This window comes from Geotrypetes seraphini, chromosome 4, assembly GCF_902459505.1.
Source record: "Geotrypetes seraphini chromosome 4, aGeoSer1.1, whole genome shotgun sequence".
NCBI classification, from domain to species: Eukaryota; Metazoa; Chordata; class Amphibia; order Gymnophiona; family Dermophiidae; genus Geotrypetes; species Geotrypetes seraphini.
Window position 1 is genome coordinate 132831279 of NC_047087.1, and position 18277 is coordinate 132849555.

Sequence of the window (18277 nt, forward strand, 5' to 3'; positions counted from 1 at the left end):
ATAATTAATGCAAAAAAATTTAAGGACATTTTTACAGCTGTTGTAAAAATTGCCTTGGTATGCAGGAAATGCCTGCATAAAGGCACCAAGGCTATGTTTTACTACAGGTTAGTAAAAGGACCCCTTAATTATTTTATAGTTTATATGTAATGTCCCAGTGCTAAAAAACCTGTTTTTCTATTTTGGCTACAGGTTATAGCTTTCATTTATTTTTTTTACCTCTTTTGCTTTGATTTGGTATTTATTTGGTATTAATTTTCAATTAGTCTCATTTAGCTGGTTTTAAGAAAGGTTTGGACAAGTTCCTGGAGGAAAAATCCATAGTCTTATTGAGAAAGACATGGGAAAACCACTGCATGCCCTGTATCAGTAGCATGGAATATTGCTACACCTTGGGTTTTGGCCAGGTACTAGTGACCTGGATTGGCCACCATGAGAACAGGCTACTGGGCTTGATGGACCATTGGTCTGACCCAGTAAGGCTATTCTTATGTTCTTATTATTGATTCATTTATATTTGATTTGTAAATGTGGTTGTTTAGTGTTGAATATCTGAGGCAGGTGTTTAGCTATTGGATCATACAGATAGTCAAGAGAATTTATGTCTGCATAAATTATTTTGCTGCGCTTCTGTGGTTGGCGTCCTTATCTAGATTATCACTGCTCCTCGATTTCCAGTGCAGGACTGGGAATGGCTGTGCACATCTAAGCTATCCTGCAAGGGTCAGTGCCTAATATGGCCTTACAACTGGTTTGAGTTTGATGCGGAATAATTTTTCACTGTATTTTAGAAGAAACTTTCCATTTTTATTTCCAGCTTGGTAAAGAAATGCAGGATAGACTAAAGGATTCTACCTTCAACATTGTCATGGTTGCGTTCAGACCTGGAAGTGTTCTGGCATATTTTCTATCCCTGATGGATGGACAGGCAGATTTGAGTGAACAGCAGCTACAGATGACTCTGAATGCAGCAGTGAGGGTTATGCTGGATAGTGAGACTGAAGTCACAGTGCAGGGTAAGTGTGGTTAGGGCAATTGCTAAAATACTCAGTACATAAAACTGTACATGACTCATTACTAATTGATAATAGAGCTAACAAGCTCACTAGTAACAACACACAGCAAATTAGTCATTATATATCATTAGGGTTACCATATGGCTCCAGAAGAAAGAGCATGGATTGAGATACCCAGGTTTTACTTCCATTGAGAGCAATAGAAGTAAAACCCGGATGTCGCAATCTGTCATAAGAACATAAGAACATAAGCAATGCCTCTCCTGGGTCAGACCTGAGGTCCATCATGCCCAGAAGTCTGCTCACGCGGCGGCACAACAGGTCCAGGATCCTCTATTTATACCCTTCTATCCCCTTTTCCAGCAGGAAATTGTCCAATCCTTTCTTAAACCCCAGTACTGTACTCTGCCCTATTACGCCCTCTGGAAGCGCATTCCAGTAGTCCACCACTCGTTGGGTAAAGAAGAACTTCCTAGCATTCGTTTTGAATCTGTCCCCTTTCAACTTTTCCGAGTGCCCTCTTGTTCTTTTATTTTTTGAAAGTGTGAAGAATCTGTCCCTCTCTACTCTCTCTATGCCCTTCATGATCTTATAAGTCTCTATCATATCCCCTCTAAGTCTCCTCTTCTCCAGGGAAAAGAGACCCAGTTTCTCCAATCTCTCAGCGTATGAAAGGTTTTCCATCCCTTTTATCAGACGTGTCGCTCTCCTCTGAACCCTCTCGAGTAACGCCATATCCTTCTTAAGGTACGGCGACCAATATTGGACGCAGTATTCCAGATGCGGGCGCACCATCGCCCGATACAATGGCAGGATAACTTCTTTTGTCCTGGTTGTAATACCCTTCTTGATTATACCTAGCATTCTATTTGCTTTCTTAGCGGCCGCGGCGCACTGTGCCGTCAGCTTCATTGTCATGTCCACCATTACCCCCAAGTCCCTTTCTTGGGTACTCTCATTCAATAACATCCCTCCCATCGTATAGTTGTACCTTGGGTTTCTGCTTCCCACATGCAATACTTTACATTTCTCAACGTTGAACTTCATCTGCCATCTCGCCGCCCATTCCCCCAGTTTGTTCAAGTCCCTTTGCAATTCTTCGCATTCCTCTTTAGTTCCAGCTCCACTAAATATTTTTGTATCGTCCGCAAATTTTATTATCTCACACTTCGTCCCTGTTTCTAGATCATTTATGAATATATTAAATAGCAGCGGCCCGAGCACCGAGCCCTGCGGAACACCACTCGTGACCCTCATCCAGTCCGAGTAGTGGCCCTTCACTCCTACCCTCTGTTTCCTACCTGCCAACCAGTTTCTGATCCATCTATGTACGTCTCCATCTACCCCATGATTCTTCAGTTTCCGGAGTAGACGTTCGTGAGGCACCTTGTCAAAGGCTTTTTGGAAATCAAGGTATATGATGTCTATGGGGTCTCCCCTGTCCATCCTTTTGTTAATTCCTTCGAAGAAGTACAATAAGTTAGTTAGGCACGATCTCCCCTTGCAGAAACCATGTTGGCTTGTTTTCAGAAGTTCGTTTCTATCCAAATGTTCATCGATGTTTTCTTTTATCAGTGCTTCCGCCATTTTCCCCGGAACCGAGGTCAGACTCACCGGTCTGTAGTTTCCCGGGTCACCTCTTGATCCCTTTTTAAAGATGGGCGTGACGTTGGCTATCTTCCAATCCTCTGGGATCATGCCTGTTTTCAAGGATAGGTTGCAAATTTGCTGCAGTAGTTCAGCTATCTCCTCCTTTAATTCTTTCAAAACCCTTGGATGGATTCCATCCGGACCAGGGGATTTGTCAGTTTTAAGTTTTTCTATCTGCCTGTGTACATCATCAAGGCTCACTTCCATGGATGTTAATTTTTCTGCTTGATTTCCATTGAAGATTTGCTCAGGTTCCGGTATGTTGGTTGTGTCTTCGTTTGTAAATACAGACGAAAAGAACATGTTAAGTCTTTCCGCGACTTCTTTCTCCTCCTTCACCGCTCCCTTCCTGTCTCCTTCGTCCAGCGGTCCCACCTCCTCCCTAGCTGGCTGTTTCCCTTTAACATATCTGAAGAACGGTTTGAAATTTTGTGCCTCCCTGGCTAGCCTCTCTTCGTACTCTCTTTTGGCTTTTCGAACCACACTGTGACATTCTTTTTGATACTTCCTATGCTCTTTCCAGTTCTCCTCAGTTTTGTCCTTCTTCCATTTCCTGAATGAATTTTTCTTATTGGCTATCGCTTCCTTCACTATTTTAGTCATCCATACCGGGTCTTTTGTTCGACTCTTTTTGCACCCCTTTCTGAATCTGGGGATGTACATATATTGTGCCTCGCTCACCGTGTCCTTGAAAAAAGACCAGGCATGTTCTACCGTTTGCCATTTCTTGGAAGTGTTCCTAATTTTCTTCCTTACCATTTCCCTCATTGCTTCATAGTTTCCTTTCCTGAAGTTGAAAGTTGTCGCTATGGTTCTCTTTCCGTTCGGTATTCCTACTTCAACCTTGAACTTGATCATATTATGATCGCTATTTCCCAACGGTCCCACTACTTCCACTTCCTTTGCAGGTCCCATTAGCCCATTTAGGATTAGATCCAAAGTTGCATTTCCTCTCGTCGGTTCTCTAACAAGCTGCTCCATGAAGCAATCTTGTATAGCCTCCAGGAATTCTGTCTCCCTGGCGCATCTTGAGCTTCCAAGACTCCAGTCTATCCCGGGGTAGTTGAAGTCTCCCATAACAACCGTGTAACCTCTTTTGCATTCTCGCTTCATCTCGGCATCCATTTCTTTATCAATATCTCTGGTTTGCCCGGGTGGACGATAGTATAAGCCCATCTTTATTTCATGCCCTTTCCTACCCGGTATTTTAACCCATAGCGATTCCAGTTTGTTGGTCGTCTCCGCTGTGTCCATTCTTGTCGATTGTATGCTTTCTTTTATGTATAGGGCTATTCCTCCTCCTTTCTGTCCTGACCTGTCCTGGCGATAGAGCTTGTATCCCGGCAGTGCTGTATCCCATCTGTTTTCCTCATTCCACCACGTTTCAGAGATTCCAATGATGTCTATGTCCTCTGCATTGGCCATGGCTTCTAGTTCCTCCATTTTGTTTCTTAGGCTCCTTGCATTAGCATATATGCAATTTAGATCCTGGCATTTCGTCCTTCTCATTTCCTTTCCCTGTGCTTCGGTCTTTGGTGTCTTCTCTTTTGCTACAATCTTTCTAACCTCCACTTCTGGGTTAGTCGACTCCTGTAATTTGTCCCTTGTTTCTTCCCAGCCTTTTTTCCCCTTAGTATCTTCATGGGATACCATCTTCCGAATCGTCGACGCTAGGTCAACTGTCGGCTTTCCCCTTCCTCTTAGTTTAAAGTCTGTTCTATTCCTCTCTTGACGTTGTTTGCTAGAAGTCTTGTTCCCGCCGCGCTCAGGTGCAGTCCATCTCTCCTGTAGAGCTTGCTCTTGCCCCAGAATGTTGTCCAGTTCCTCACGAAGTGGAACCCTTCTTCCTCACACCATCTCCTCATCCACGCATTTATTGATTGTAGTTCTTCCTGCCTTTTCACATCTGCCCTTGGTACCGGTAGGATCTCTGAGAATGCTATCTTCTGGGTCCTCATCTTCAGTTTCCTTCCCAGAATCTTGAACTGTTCTATCAGCGTGCCTCTTCTGTAATCTCTCCTGCTGACATCATTCGTCCCGATGTGGATCATTACTGCGGTCTCTTCCGTCTCCGCTCCTTCCAGGACCTTCCCAATTTTGTCCACGATGTCCTTGGTTCTCGCTCCTGGGAGGCAGGTCACCAGTCGATCCTCTCTTCCTCCTGCTATGTGGCTGTCCACATGCCTCAATATCGAGTCTCCCACCAGGATCGCTGACTTTCCCTTCTTCAATTTTCTTATCGGTCTCAGGTCAATGTCCTCGGTGTGCTTCGCTCTCTCTTCTTCTGGGCATCGACTAGCCAATTCTTCCCCCTCATGTGGTATTCTTCTGTGGGTGTCTTCTTTGAGGTCATCTGCTTCTTGCTCCCCCTTCCATGTTGGTGTTGCATCATCTCTCATCTGGAGTTCGTTCTCTTCCACCCTCCTCCTGTATGCTTCCTCAATGAATTCCTCGAGTTCCCTGACTTCCTTCTCGATGTGTTTCTCACTCCTGAAGTCTTCAAATGCCCTGGTAGGGTCCTCCGTGGTGTAAAGTCCTTCTAGCTCCTGTATCTTGTCCTCAAGTCGCTTGACTTCTTTCTTCAAGCTTTTTAGCTCCTGACACCGACTGCATACGTATGACTGTCTCCCCGAGGGGAAGTAGTCATACATATGACAGTCCGCGCAGAACACTGGAAAGCTCATCTTCTGGTTACCTTCTGCTTCCATCGGGGTTACTACTTTAAGAAAACAGATAAGTTTACGTGTTCCTTCGGTGCCTGCTTCCTTCTGCACCTGCTTCTTGCTTTACTGCCTTCTGCCTTTGTATGGACTGCCTACGCTCTACCTTTCCTTACTTTTGTTTGTGTGATTGTTCTTTCTGTGCCTGGTGCCTTTGCACAACCTTGCCTAACTTTTGCTTGTGTGTGGTTGTTCCTTCTGTATCTGCTTCTTGCCTTGCTGCTTTCTTGTGTGTGCTGTCTTTTCTCTTCCTTACCTTACTGCTGCTTGTGTGTTCGTCTCTTCTGCGCTGCTTGCCGCTTCCTTACCTTTCAGTCCTTCCCTGTGCTCTTGGGTGTAGTGACTTGGCCCTTCTTGAGGCCCTTCGCAAAGGCGCTCTCGCTAAGGTGAGCGCCTTTGCGCGCCTAACGGCTGTGCGCCGTTGGCTCCGCCCCCTTTTATGGGGGGTTCGGGTGCTGACTCTTCTGACGCGGTGGGGGTGGGCGGAGCTAACTCTAGCCCAGCCCCTAGCCTCCTGCTCTCCTCTGTCTTCCTCCTCTGCTCGTTTTTGCTTCTAAAACTGCTTTTTTCCCTTGCTGCTTCTACTCCTCTTGCCTGATGCTGTGCACCACGTTCGTCGTTGGCTCCGCCCCCTTTTATGGGAGGGTTCGGGTGCTGACTCTTCTGACGCGGTGGGGGTGGGTGGAGCTAACTCTAGCCCAGCCCCTAGCCTCCTGCTCTCCTCTGTCTCCCTCCTCTGCTCGTTTTTGCTTCTAAAACTGCTTTTATCCCTTGCTGCTTCTACTCCTCTTGCCTGATGCTGTGCACCACGTTCGTCGTTGGCTCCGCCCCCTTTTATGGGGGGGTTCGGGTGCTGACTCTTCCGACGCAGTGGGGGTGGGCGGAGCTAACTCTCGCCCTGCCCCTAGCCTCCTGCTCTCCTCTGTCTCCCTCCTCTGCTCGTTTTTGCTTCTAAAACTGCTTTTCTCCCTTGCTGCTTCTACTCCTCTTGCCTGATGCTGTGCACCACGTTCGTCGTTGGCTCCGCCCCCTTTTATGGGGGGTTCGGGTGCTGACTCTTCCAACGCAGTGGGGGTGGGCAGAGCTAACTCTCGCCCTGCCCCTAGCCTCCTGCTCTCCTCTGTCTCCCTCCTCTGCTCGTTTTTGCTTCTAAAACTGCTTTTCTCCCTTGCTGCTTCTACTCCTCTTGCCTGATGCTGTCCTTCTTTTTCTGGATAAATACAAATCAAAATAAGGAGTGTCAACCTCTCTGTAGGGGGCTCCCAAACAAGCTACAATCGATATTAGCAAATGGACCTCAAAATCCAAAGGATAGCCTCCAGAAGTACAAAGACTTGAAACAGGGAGATAAAAGACTATCGCGGGTCCAGCTCCGGAAAAAAAAATCAAGAGAAAAAAAACTCCCTGCAAAGGGAGAAAAAAAACTCTTAGAGCTCAAAAAACGAGCATAAATAGTTAAAGCTTAGTTCTACATGGGGACACCCCACAGAGAGGGGAAGTGTGAATCAAGAGGTAGGTCATAAAACCAAGGAAGCAGGTTTTTTCCGGAGCTGGACCTACGATAGTCTTTTATTTCCCTGTTTCAAGTCTTTGTACTTCGGGAGGCTATCCTTTGGATTTTGAGGTCCATTTGCTAATATCGATTGTAGCTTGTTTGGGCGCCCCCTACAGAGAGGTTGACACTCCTTATTTTGATTTGCATTTATTTAATTTTGGGTGTCTTAGCTCTAATTTTTGTTTATTGACATATACTCCTTTTTCTGGAGCCTTATGGTAACCCTAAATCTCTAACCACATAGTACCAAATATATACAGCTATTATACCCTACTCATTATTAACTACTTACTATAAATTATTAACTATACACATTTGAAAGATATTCAGATATCAGGAAGGGAAGTTACCGAGCAGAGCCAGCAGGCTAAAGTGGCCATTCTTCTCAGTTAAGTACAAAAGGATAAGGAATGATGCTCTGCAGTCAGATGAACATGTAACGTTACAACTGGGAGATATCCTTATCCAGAGTGATGTCATCAGGGGTAACTACAGACTGTGTGGCCCGAATGGTCCTGATCTGTCAACATGGACTATGTTATGTGTGATTTACTACATACTCCATTGTAACTACCCCTAAATAAAAACTACAGTCCTACTTCATTTTGGGACTTCAGACATTGGATTCCATAAACCCTGTGGTTTGATTGCATGGCTGTGTGCACTGGTGCAGAGATTTGGGGTTCAAGAATTGGGTGGGGTAATGGAGGTGATTTTCAAACTCTGGGGTGTGTGAAAAAAGTGGCTTTGGTACTTTGGTGACTCCTCTGGTGAAAGTAGTGTTAGCTAAGCATGGTGTCTGGGGAGGTAGCTTTTTGAAAGAAGGGAACATAAGGATAAAAAACAAGATAGTAGTAGTTTCAGCAGGGCTGTATGCATAAGAGTAAATGACAGAGTAATTTCTATGAAGCCCAGAGTCTATAACGAAAACCAGGAGAAAAGCCTTCACACACAAGTCTAGAACCAACAAACAACAGTGGAAGTCCAGAAGGTAATTGGTAGTTTGGCGTGTGCAGTGCATTCCAAAGCTTCTAAAGTCATGTTTGTGATCAATCATTATCTATTTTACACAAACAATTGCGTTTTGATTGCCAAAGGCTCCTGAGGCAGGCCGTAGAAGCTGAAACATGTGTCAAGTCACCACACAAGACTATGTGATTTGACTAATAAAATTGCACACCAACTATCTTCTGGACCTCCACTGTTGTTTGTTGGCCCAGAGTCCATAGCATAGGAGCCAACTTTGCAAAATTATTCGGGATGCCCAATATCCTCCCTCCCTCCAGCCACCACCCAAAAAGAAGTTACATTTTGATGAACTTGAAGGTGTGAAGAGCTCACCTCAAACTGGGATGATAAAACAAAAATCCAGTGCACTGAGAAGCAGCAAACTCTTATGCTAATGGCCAAAGTATCCTACAAAAACACACTTAGAACCTATAAATCAAGCCTGTCATGCTATTACAGAACTGAAAGAGCTCAAGCAGTAACCCTATCCATGAAAAGGTAGGACTTCAATCACGCTGAGATCTAGAATACCAATACACCATCTCCTCCTATGGAGCAAACAGCATAAGCTGCACTGCTACCAAAACAAATTCTCAACAAATAGAGAATAGGTAACTAAAAATCAGAAATACAAATATGCAGATAAAACTTGAACTCCAGGAAGACATACATTCTATTCATGCGTTCAAAAAGCCGCGTACGCGCGGCTGCTCTGTTGTTCAATCTTCTCCTCTGACGCAACCGGAAATAGGAAGTTGCAGCAGAGGAGAAGATTGAATAACTTGAGCAGCCGTGCGTGCGCGTCTCTTTGAAAGCGTGCGGCTGGGCGAAAAAGAAAGCCGGCAAACTCTGCATCTAAGGTGAGGTGGAGGGAGGGAGATGGCGGAACGCTACGATCAGGCGGGTGGGGGCTGCTGGACCGCGCGATCCTTGATTGCCTCACTGCGGAGACAAGTCCATTCATCGCTCCACGGGGCGGTGAATGGCCTTGTCCCCGCCCCGCAATGACCACTATTTTTTTCTTTCCCCGTTTCGGCGGGTTACCTGCGGCTACTCGCGGCTAGCCGCGGGTAACAATCACCGTGTCATTCTCTAGTATAGAGCCTGTATTTCTGACTTACTAGTTTTCAGCCATTGTGTCTGCTGATTAGGTGTAGAAGGGAGGGGCTCTGATTTACTACTAAGGTTAATTGCATTATCTTTGGGACAGTGCTGCGAACAAGTCTGCCCTGTGAACTTCTAAAAGCTAAGTTACTCAAGGCAAACTTGTTTTTTTTTGTTGCATAGAGCGTTTTGGACCCCTGTTCGTTTACAAAAGTTAGATAGCTCTAAATCTAATAGATGCTGGCACTGTAATCTGGAACCAGGGACATTGAATCATCTACTTTATTACTGTCCCTGTATTAAGTTATTTTGGAATTCCATTTGGACTCAAGTAAATTCTCTATTGGAAAACCATGTTGCGCTTTCTTATGATACGTTTTTATTTGGAATGGTTATGAGAAAAAAGAGTCAAATATCATCACAAAACAATAAACTTTTATTAATTATGACAGGGGTTGCCATTCAACATATTACCAATAACTGGAAAAATTACAATAATCTTAATTACACATTCTGGTGGAATTCGTTATGTCATATTTTTAAGTTGGAAAGAGCAATAGCGTTGCAAAAAGGGAATTATAATAACTTCGTAAAGATTTGGGGGCCATTGGAAAAGTATTGTAATGAATAGGCATCATTTTTCTTCCTTTTTTAGATTTATTATATGCACACTCAGGGGGGAGGGAGGATTTAGGGAGGAAATTTTATAATTATGTTTATAATAATAGTATAATATATTTTATATAGAATAACTAATGAAGAATGGGTGGGTAGGGTTTTTATCATTAATGGTCTATTAGATTTTATGTGTTAGATTTTAAAGTGCTATATTGGAATCAATGTATGATATATTTATGTGCACTTGTTGTTTGATTTTAAAATGAATAAATAATTGGAAAAAAAATAAATAAATAAATAAAAGCTAAGTTAGTCAGCATTTCATATTCTGCTCTTTTCACTGTTTTTCAGCATTATATCCGCTTAATTTCTCGTCTCCTCCTCCCTGTTTCTTACTTTAAAAAAACTCAAAAAAAATAAACCCTTCTCTTTCCTTTGTTAAATCTTATTTCCTCTTTCCCTTCATAGGAATAAGGTTAAGACTTATAGTCCCACCAATCCCAAGGACCACTTTTCATATACAGAGACCCAAATTATCAGGACTACTCAAATCAAGTCACTTCACAACCAATCAAGATGACCTTTATTCTATGCAATCACTGTGGTGCTTTAATTCCAAGACACACTTTTTGGAGGCTTAAGGTTTGCCCCATCTGTCTTCAACTTGCTAGTATTAAGGAGGAGCTCTGCAAACTTAAACAGGAATTGAATACAATTAAAACAGCTTCCATCACTCCACAAATCATACCAACTTACCACCTCTACCTCAAAGAATAAAACAGCCCAGGAATAAATGGGTCACAGTAGGCTCAGGAAGACTGCGACATGTAACACAGAAACATCCACCTTCATTAATATTACCTCTACAGAATTCCTTTGCTCCACTATTGCACTGCGATACTCAAGAAAACAGAAGGGAGGTGGGACTGGAACCAATGAAGGTAACTCAAGAGAACAAGCGCACCCTAAGCACAAATAAAAAGCCAAAAACAGAAAACTATTACTGTTGGGGGATTCCATCATCAGAGGCATTAACCTTGGAACACAAGGCGAGGAGACCAAAATAGTGAAACGTCTTCCAGGATCCTCAGCTACCAGGAGTTCCAGGCAAATATAGACTATAATTAAGGAAGAAACTAAGGATTTTAACACTGATGTTGTTATCCATCTGGGAACAAATGACCTGGCCAACAACTCCACACTTGTAGCACGGAAAGCTTTTCGAGAGCTTGGTGAGGGCTTGAAACCTTTTGTAAGACTTTAGCTTTTTCTGAAATATTGCCTGCATATGGAAAGGAAGAGCAAAGAGTGAAAAACACAGAGGACTTTAATAGCCTGGTGTCATCAAGAAGGCTTCAGGTACATAGGAGGATGGGGAAATACATGGAAGGACAAGAAGCTATATTGCACTGATGGGCTACATATTGCTACAGCAGGAAAAAGAAACCTTGCAGAGAAATTTAGACAACAAGTTTCTAGGCATTTAAACTAGAAGGTGGGGTGGTGTATGTATGAAGGACAATTATAGAGACCACCCCCGGCAAAAGAAAGATGTGATAGTAGTAAAGATTGCAACATAAACAATATCAGCAACTCATTTCTTAGTATTGCAACAGAAAGTAAAACAAAACAAAAATCCATACGAAAAAGGAGATTACTGCTGAAAAATAGCTGGAAAGCGATGACCCCAAATGCTCGCAGTCTAAACAACAAAGTTCATGATCTGCAAGCCCTGATGTTAGAGGCAGATCTAGATATTGTCCCTATCACAGGGACATGGTTCAGTGAATCACATGGATGGGATGCAAACATTATCGGGATATAATCTTTTTAGGAAGGACAGAGATGGTCAAAAAGGTGGAGGTGTAGCTCTCTATGTAAAGATCAATATCCAAGCGACCAAATGCAAGGAACCTGGGGAGAGGAAGAAGTGATATGGATCGCTCTGAAAAGAGAAGATGGAACTTCTATCTACATGGGTGTAGTCTACAGACCTCCGACTCAATCGCAGCAAATTGATAAGGAACTGATTGTGGATATCCAAAAGTTTGGAAGGAAAGAGGAGGTTCTGCTATTGGGAGATTTTAACCTGCCGGATGTGGACTGGAATGTTCCGTCTGTGGAATCGGAAAGAAGTAGGGAGATTGTGGATACCTTTCAAGAGGCTCTGCTCAGACAAATGGTGATGGAACCCACAAGGGAAAAAGCGATATTGGATCTGGTCCTCACAAATGGAGAGAGTATCTCTAATGTTCAAGTGGGAGCTCACCTGGGAAGTAGCAATCATCAAACGGTTTGGTTTGATATAACGGCTAAAGTGGAGAGCGGCCGCACGATACTTAAGGTCCTAGATTTCAAACGTACGGACTTTAATGCAATGGGAGAGTACCTGAAGAAAGAGCTGTTAGGATGGGAGGACATAAGAGAAGTGGAAAGACAGTGGTCTAAGCTGAAAGGAGCGATAAAAAAATGACTACGGACCTTTAGTTGAAGAAAATAAATAAAAACAAGAGAAAAAGGAAGTCAATATGGTTCTCCAAACTAGTGGTGGAGAAAATAAAGGCGAAAGAGTTAGTGTTCGTGAAATATAAAAAAAAACCCAAGAAGAGGAGTGCAGAAAAGACTACAGGGTGAAACCAAAAGAAGCCAAGAGAGAGATACGTCTGGCAAAAGCACAGGCGGAAGAACAAATGGCTAAAAATGTAAATAAGGGAGACAAAAATTTTTTCAGATATATTAGTGAAAGGAGGAAGATGAAAAATGGAATTGCTAAACTAAAAGATACTGGGAACCGATATGTAGAGAGTGATGAGGAAAAAGCAAATGTGCTAAACAAATACTTCTGTTCTGTGTTCACAGAAGAAAATCCTGGAGAAGGACCGAGATTGTCTGGCAAAGTTACATGAGAAAATGGAATAGATTCTGGAGGAGAGTGTTTATGAGCAATTTGAAAAACTGAAGGTGGACAAAGTGATGGGACCAGACGGGATCCATCCCAGGATACTAAGGGAGCTCAGAGAGGTTCTGGCGAGTCCTATTAAAGACTTGTTCAACAAATCTCTGGAGATGGGAGTGATTCCTGGGGATTGGAGGAGAGCGGATATGGTCTCTATTCATAAAAGTGGTCACAGGAATGAAGCAGGAAACTACAGGCCGGTGAGCTTCACTTCAGTTGTTGGAAAAATAATGGAAGTGTTGCTGGAAGAAAGGATAGTGTACTTCCTTGAATCTAATGGGTTGCAGGATCCGAGGCAACATGGCTTTACAAAAGGTAAATCGTGCCAAACGAACCTGATTGAATTTTTTGATTGGGTGACCAGAGAGCTGGATTGAGGACATATGCTAGATGTAATTTACTTAGATTTCAGCAAAGCCTTTGATACAGTTCCTCATAAGAGGCTGTTGAACAAACTTGAAGGGCTGAAGTTAGGACCCAAAGTGGTGAACTGGATTAGAAACTGGCTGTCGGACAGATGCCAGAGGGTGGTGGTTAATGGAAGTCGCTCGGAGGAAGGAAAGGTGCTGGGGCCAATTCTGTTCAATATGTTTGTGAGTGACATTGCTGAAGGGTTAGAAGGAAAAGTGTGCCTTTTTGCAGATGATACCAAAAGTTAGAGGAATGGTCTAACGCCTGGCAACTAAAATTCAATGCAAAGAAATGCATTTGGGGATTAATAATCGGAAGGAACCATATATGCTGGGAGGAGAGAAGCTGATATGCACGGACGGGGAGAGGGACCTTGAGGTGATAGTGTCCGAAGATCTAAAGGCGAAAAAACAGAGTGACAAGGCAGTGGCTGCTGCCAGAAGGATGCTGGTCTGTATAAAGAGAGATGTAGCCAGTAGAAGGAAGAAGGTGTTGATGCCCCTGTACAGGTCATTGGTAAGGCCCCACTTGGAGTATTGTGCTCAGTTTTGGAGACCGTATCTGGCGAAGGACATAAGAAGACTTGAAGCGGTCCAGAGGAGGGCGACGAAAATGATAGGAGGCTTGCGCCAGAAGATGTATGAGGAGAGACTGTAAGCCCTGAATATGTATACCCTAGAGGAAAGGAGAGACAGGGAAGATATGATTCAGACGTTCAAATACTTGAAGGGTATTAACGTAGAACAAAATCTTTTCCAGAGAAAGGAAAATGGTAAAACCAGGAGGACATAATTTGAGGTTGAAGGGTGGTAGATTCAAAGGCAATGTTAGGAAATTCTACTTTACGGAGAGGGTGGTGGATGCCTGGAATGCGCTCCCGAGAGAGGTGGTGGAGAGTAAAACTGTGACTGAGTTCAAAGAAGCGTGGGATGAACACAGAGGATCTAGAATCAGAAAATAATATTAAAAATTGAACTAAGGCCAGTACTGGGCAGACTTGTATATGGCCATTTGGTGGAGGATGGGCTGGGGAGGGCTTTAATGGCTGGGAAGGTTTTAATGGAGATTTTGGCAGTTGGAACCCAAGCACAGTACCGGATAGAGCTTTGGATTCTTGCCCAGAAATAGCTAAGAAGAAAAAAATTTAAAAAATTTAAATTGAATCAGGTTGGGCAGACGGGATGGACCATTTATGTCTTTATCTGCCGTCATCTACTATGTTACTATGTTACCAACTTTCCATCTCCATTTCTCATGCTCTAGCTCTCCCATTTCCCTTCTCACTCCTTTCCCAGCCTCCTGTTTCCTTCTATCTACTCCCCATTACCACATTTCTACCACTGTACTTACTTCTCTCTCACTGTTGTCTCGTTCAACTTCTTGTCATCCCCCTTTTGACCTATTCCACATGACTTCATCATTTCCAGAATCTCCTTCCCTCTCTTTACTCATCAGGCTATATCTCTGTCCCTTTCTCCCCATCCCCTAACATCTTCTTATCCCACCTCTCTTTCATCCAGCCCTCCCATGGGTCCATCTCTTCTTCTTCTTCTCTCCCCCCCCCCATAGTTCAACATTTCTTTCTCTCTCTCTTCTGTTCTTCTTCCCTATCCCTTTGATGCTGAATAAGACAGAAGGAATAAAAGAGATGCTGCATATCTCTCTCTTTTCCACTCCCAGACCTAACATTTCTCTCTCCCTTCCTCACCCAGACCTAACATTTCTCCATCCCTCCTTTCCATCCTAAGGCCCAACTTCTCTCCCTTTCTCTTCCCAACTGCCCTCCCATCTCTCTCCCTCCCTCCCTGGTACACCATCTCCCCCTTTCTCTTCCCAACTGTCCTCCTCTCAAGTGCCTCTTTCTCCCTCCGTCCCACCCTGCGTCCAACTTCTCTCCTTTTCGCTTGTCTCCCTCCAGACCTTTGCCCACCATCTTTCTAAATCTGTTTCTGGGCCCCACAAGTTCTTCTCCTTCACGTCACCTCCCCCACCCCCAGTCTGTAACTTCTTTAAACCCCTCCTCTGTTCTACTAAAATAGAATTTTAAAAAGTTAGCTGGTCCAGAGAGCTTCCTCGGCCAGCATAGCTTGGTCCGACATCACTCTGCCTGTCCCATCCCATTGACAAACTGACCAAAATGCTGTCCACAGCCTCCTCCATGCATTCCTTCCACCGCACTCCATCCCCCAATGACGCAACTTCCTATTTCCTCTTGGACTGTAGCAGAAATAAACATGGAGGAGTCTGCAGACAGCAGTTCGGTCATTTTGTCAGTGGGACGGAGAAGACAGGGTGATGAGCTGATGCCGAAAGGGAAAGGCAAGCTGATCTACAGGGGCCCTCCAGAGCCACAGGGCCCTAACACCAGCCCTGCTCCCATCCCCCTGTGCAGCACTTCCGGACCCGACTGACCCCTCCCCCATAAGATTTTTTACAGCCTGCTCTGCCAGGGCTTCGCTCTGCTGCATCATCAGTGTCGCAGCAGAGGGAAGTCCCCAGTAGGCTACAAGAAGTAGAGTGCTCTTTCATTGTCGGTAGCCTTAACTTGAAATTACCTCTGTGGATTCCATACCCCTCCCTCATGCTTCCTCCCTTCACTTCTACTCCCTCCCCCCCCTGTTCTTCTGCCCTTTGCCTGCTTCTTGACTCTACCTTTTCCCTTGGCTACTAATTAAATGTTAACTGTCACCCCTTGGGCTCTCCATCACAATGTTAAAATTACCCAGCAAAACAAGCTCTTGGGACCATCTAACTGTTCTGATTTATGTCCAGGTAAATATAAATATATCTCCAATGACATCAGGTTTGGGAAGATTGAAGGAAACAGGCAAAGAGGGCATTCCACAACTAGATGGCTGGATACTTTGAAGACAGCTATTGGGATGACACTGAAGGACCCTGTTGGACTAGCACAAAACCAACTTCTTTTTGGATCTGTAATTCATCAAGTTGCTAGGACTCGGACCTGAATTTATGGCATCTAACATACAAATATAAATATAGCCCTTCTGAAGTACAGTGTATTTGGCAATCAAGCTGGGACAGGAAATCCCTCTCCATCAAATTACCAGGACTCACAAGAAAAGCTATAGGTATCACTTCATCCTTAACTTTTATAAGTATACTGTAAATTTAGTAAGCCCTTAAGGAATGGGTCTGTCCTTCAGATCTTCAACCATAAAGGTATATATCTGTTTGGACCAATGTTCTGCAATGCTAGCTTGCACAGCATAGCAAGTAGCTCCCATGTCTACTATAAATCTGAGGATCTTGCCCTGCACATTTAATTTCAGAGTCAGGTTGGAGCACGGATCTCAAAGTCCCTCCTTGAGGGCCGCAATTCAATTGGGTTTTCAGGATTTCCCCAGTGAATATGCATTGAAAGCAGTGCATGCACATAGATCTCATGCATATTCATTGGGGAAATCCTGAAAATCCAACTGGATTGCGGCCCTCAAGGATGGACTTTGAGACCCTGGGTTAGAGGAATTAGAGCATGTGCTCTTATTGGATTTATCCTGGGTTATTTGGCTTTGGTGTCAGTTTCTTCATAATACTCATAGTATTGTCCAATACTCTAAGCTGGAGGTACTTTAGTGGGTCCTTGGGGTCCTTCTGGATTGTTGGGATACTAAAGCATGTTAGTGGACCCTCAGCATTGGTTTGAGTTGTTAGGACACACTTTTTTCCAGGATCCAGGTTGACGGCATATGTGACACAGTCCAGGCAGGGTAAAATCTTTCCTGGAGTTCCAGGTTTGGCCTTTTCTTTGGCCACCTCATCCGTGGCCTCTCTTAAAGAAGTACTCTATAAAGCAGGGGTGTCCAACGTGCGACCCCGTGAAGTATTTTGTGCGGCCCCGGTAGAAGGCGATGCAGTGTTTTCCTCTGCTGCCCCTGGGTGTTTACCGTTTTGCCGTCTCCCTCCTCTGTCTTTGTGCGGCCCCAGAAATATTTTTTTCGGCCAATGCGGCATTGGGAAGCCAAAAGGTTGGACACCCCTGCAAAGATCTCAATTGGAGTTTTAGTAACTGCTCCTCTTTCTGCTGTTTTTTGTTCTTAGCTTCTATTTGGTTAGTATTAGTCAAATCAACTCAGTGCCATGCAACAGATAACACCCGTTCTACTGTGGCTGCTTCCCATCCTATACTGACAGCTTTAAACAGTTTCTGAACTTCAGGTTCGTAACTTCAAATGTAGTCACTAATCCTACATTCAGTAGCAAGTTTAGGTCCTTATATGAGGGATCCTAGCACCAAATTAAAGTATCCAATTTTTGTTGCCTTTTCCCAGGAATTTTTCAGATCTGAGGTAATTCTTTACTTATGGATCTTACCTCTTCTGCAGACCAGCAGTTTGTAATCTACCATTCCCTCTAGCTATTAGACACTGGGGGTATGTAGGGATATTCATCCCAGTCACCCCTCTCCTCTATCTGACCTTTGGTTTTGCCTGCAATAGGAGATAATTCAGATTCCTCTTCAATATCTATAACTACAGATTGGTCGGCTTCTATTACTATGACATTATTCCCTGGTGCTAGCCAGGGGCTGCTGTCAGGACAGTCCTACTGGAGTTCTTCTCACATACTTCCTTGCTTGCTTTTCGCAGATGTTGAAGATGAAGCCTGCAGTAGAATCTCTTTCTGTACCCTTGCTTGCACCCAGGGCAACCCCCCCCCCCCACACACACAATAAGTTTCTCTTATTTGTACCCTTCTCTAAAGCCAACTCCAGACTCTGTCCCTTCTACCTTGCTGCACTGTATGCCTGGAACAAACTGCCTGACTCGATACATCAGGCTCTATCTGTGGCAGTATTCAAATCCAGACTCAAAGGCCACTTCTTTGAAGATACTTTCAATTCCAAACTCCCACTCATCTTCTAAACACCAATATATGTCTGTAATCTCCTTCTCCCCCCCCCCCCCCCCACCACAAGCACAGCGTATTGATGCACCTTCTTGTCCAGTTGGTCTGTCTTGACTAGAATGTAAGATCTTTTGAGCAAGGATTGTTTCTTCCATGTTTTGATGTACAGTGCTGTGTATGTCTAGTAGCGATATAGAAATGATTAGTAGGAAGAGGAGGAGCTGTGGGAACTAAATCTGAACATTTTGTATACAAACATTTTTCTTGAAAATATTTACTTGAAAATATTTTTACTTTCCAAATATTTCTTTAGCATAATTAAATTTTTTCTTATATTTGTCAGCCAAATCATTAGTAGATGCTTCATGAT

The 18277-nt window shown here is 43.9% G+C and overlaps 1 protein-coding gene across 1 annotated transcript in view; it reads left to right on the top strand.

Moving 5' to 3' along the window:
* LOC117358655 (transmembrane matrix receptor MUP-4-like) overlaps positions 1-18277 on the top strand; it is an 83390-nt gene that overhangs the window by 58479 nt on the left and 6634 nt on the right. Inside the window, exon 8 of the mRNA XM_033940131.1 lies at positions 818-1016. Within this exon, the coding sequence (XP_033796022.1) occupies positions 818-1016 (199 nt within the window). The remainder of the gene's footprint in view (positions 1-817; positions 1017-18277) is intronic.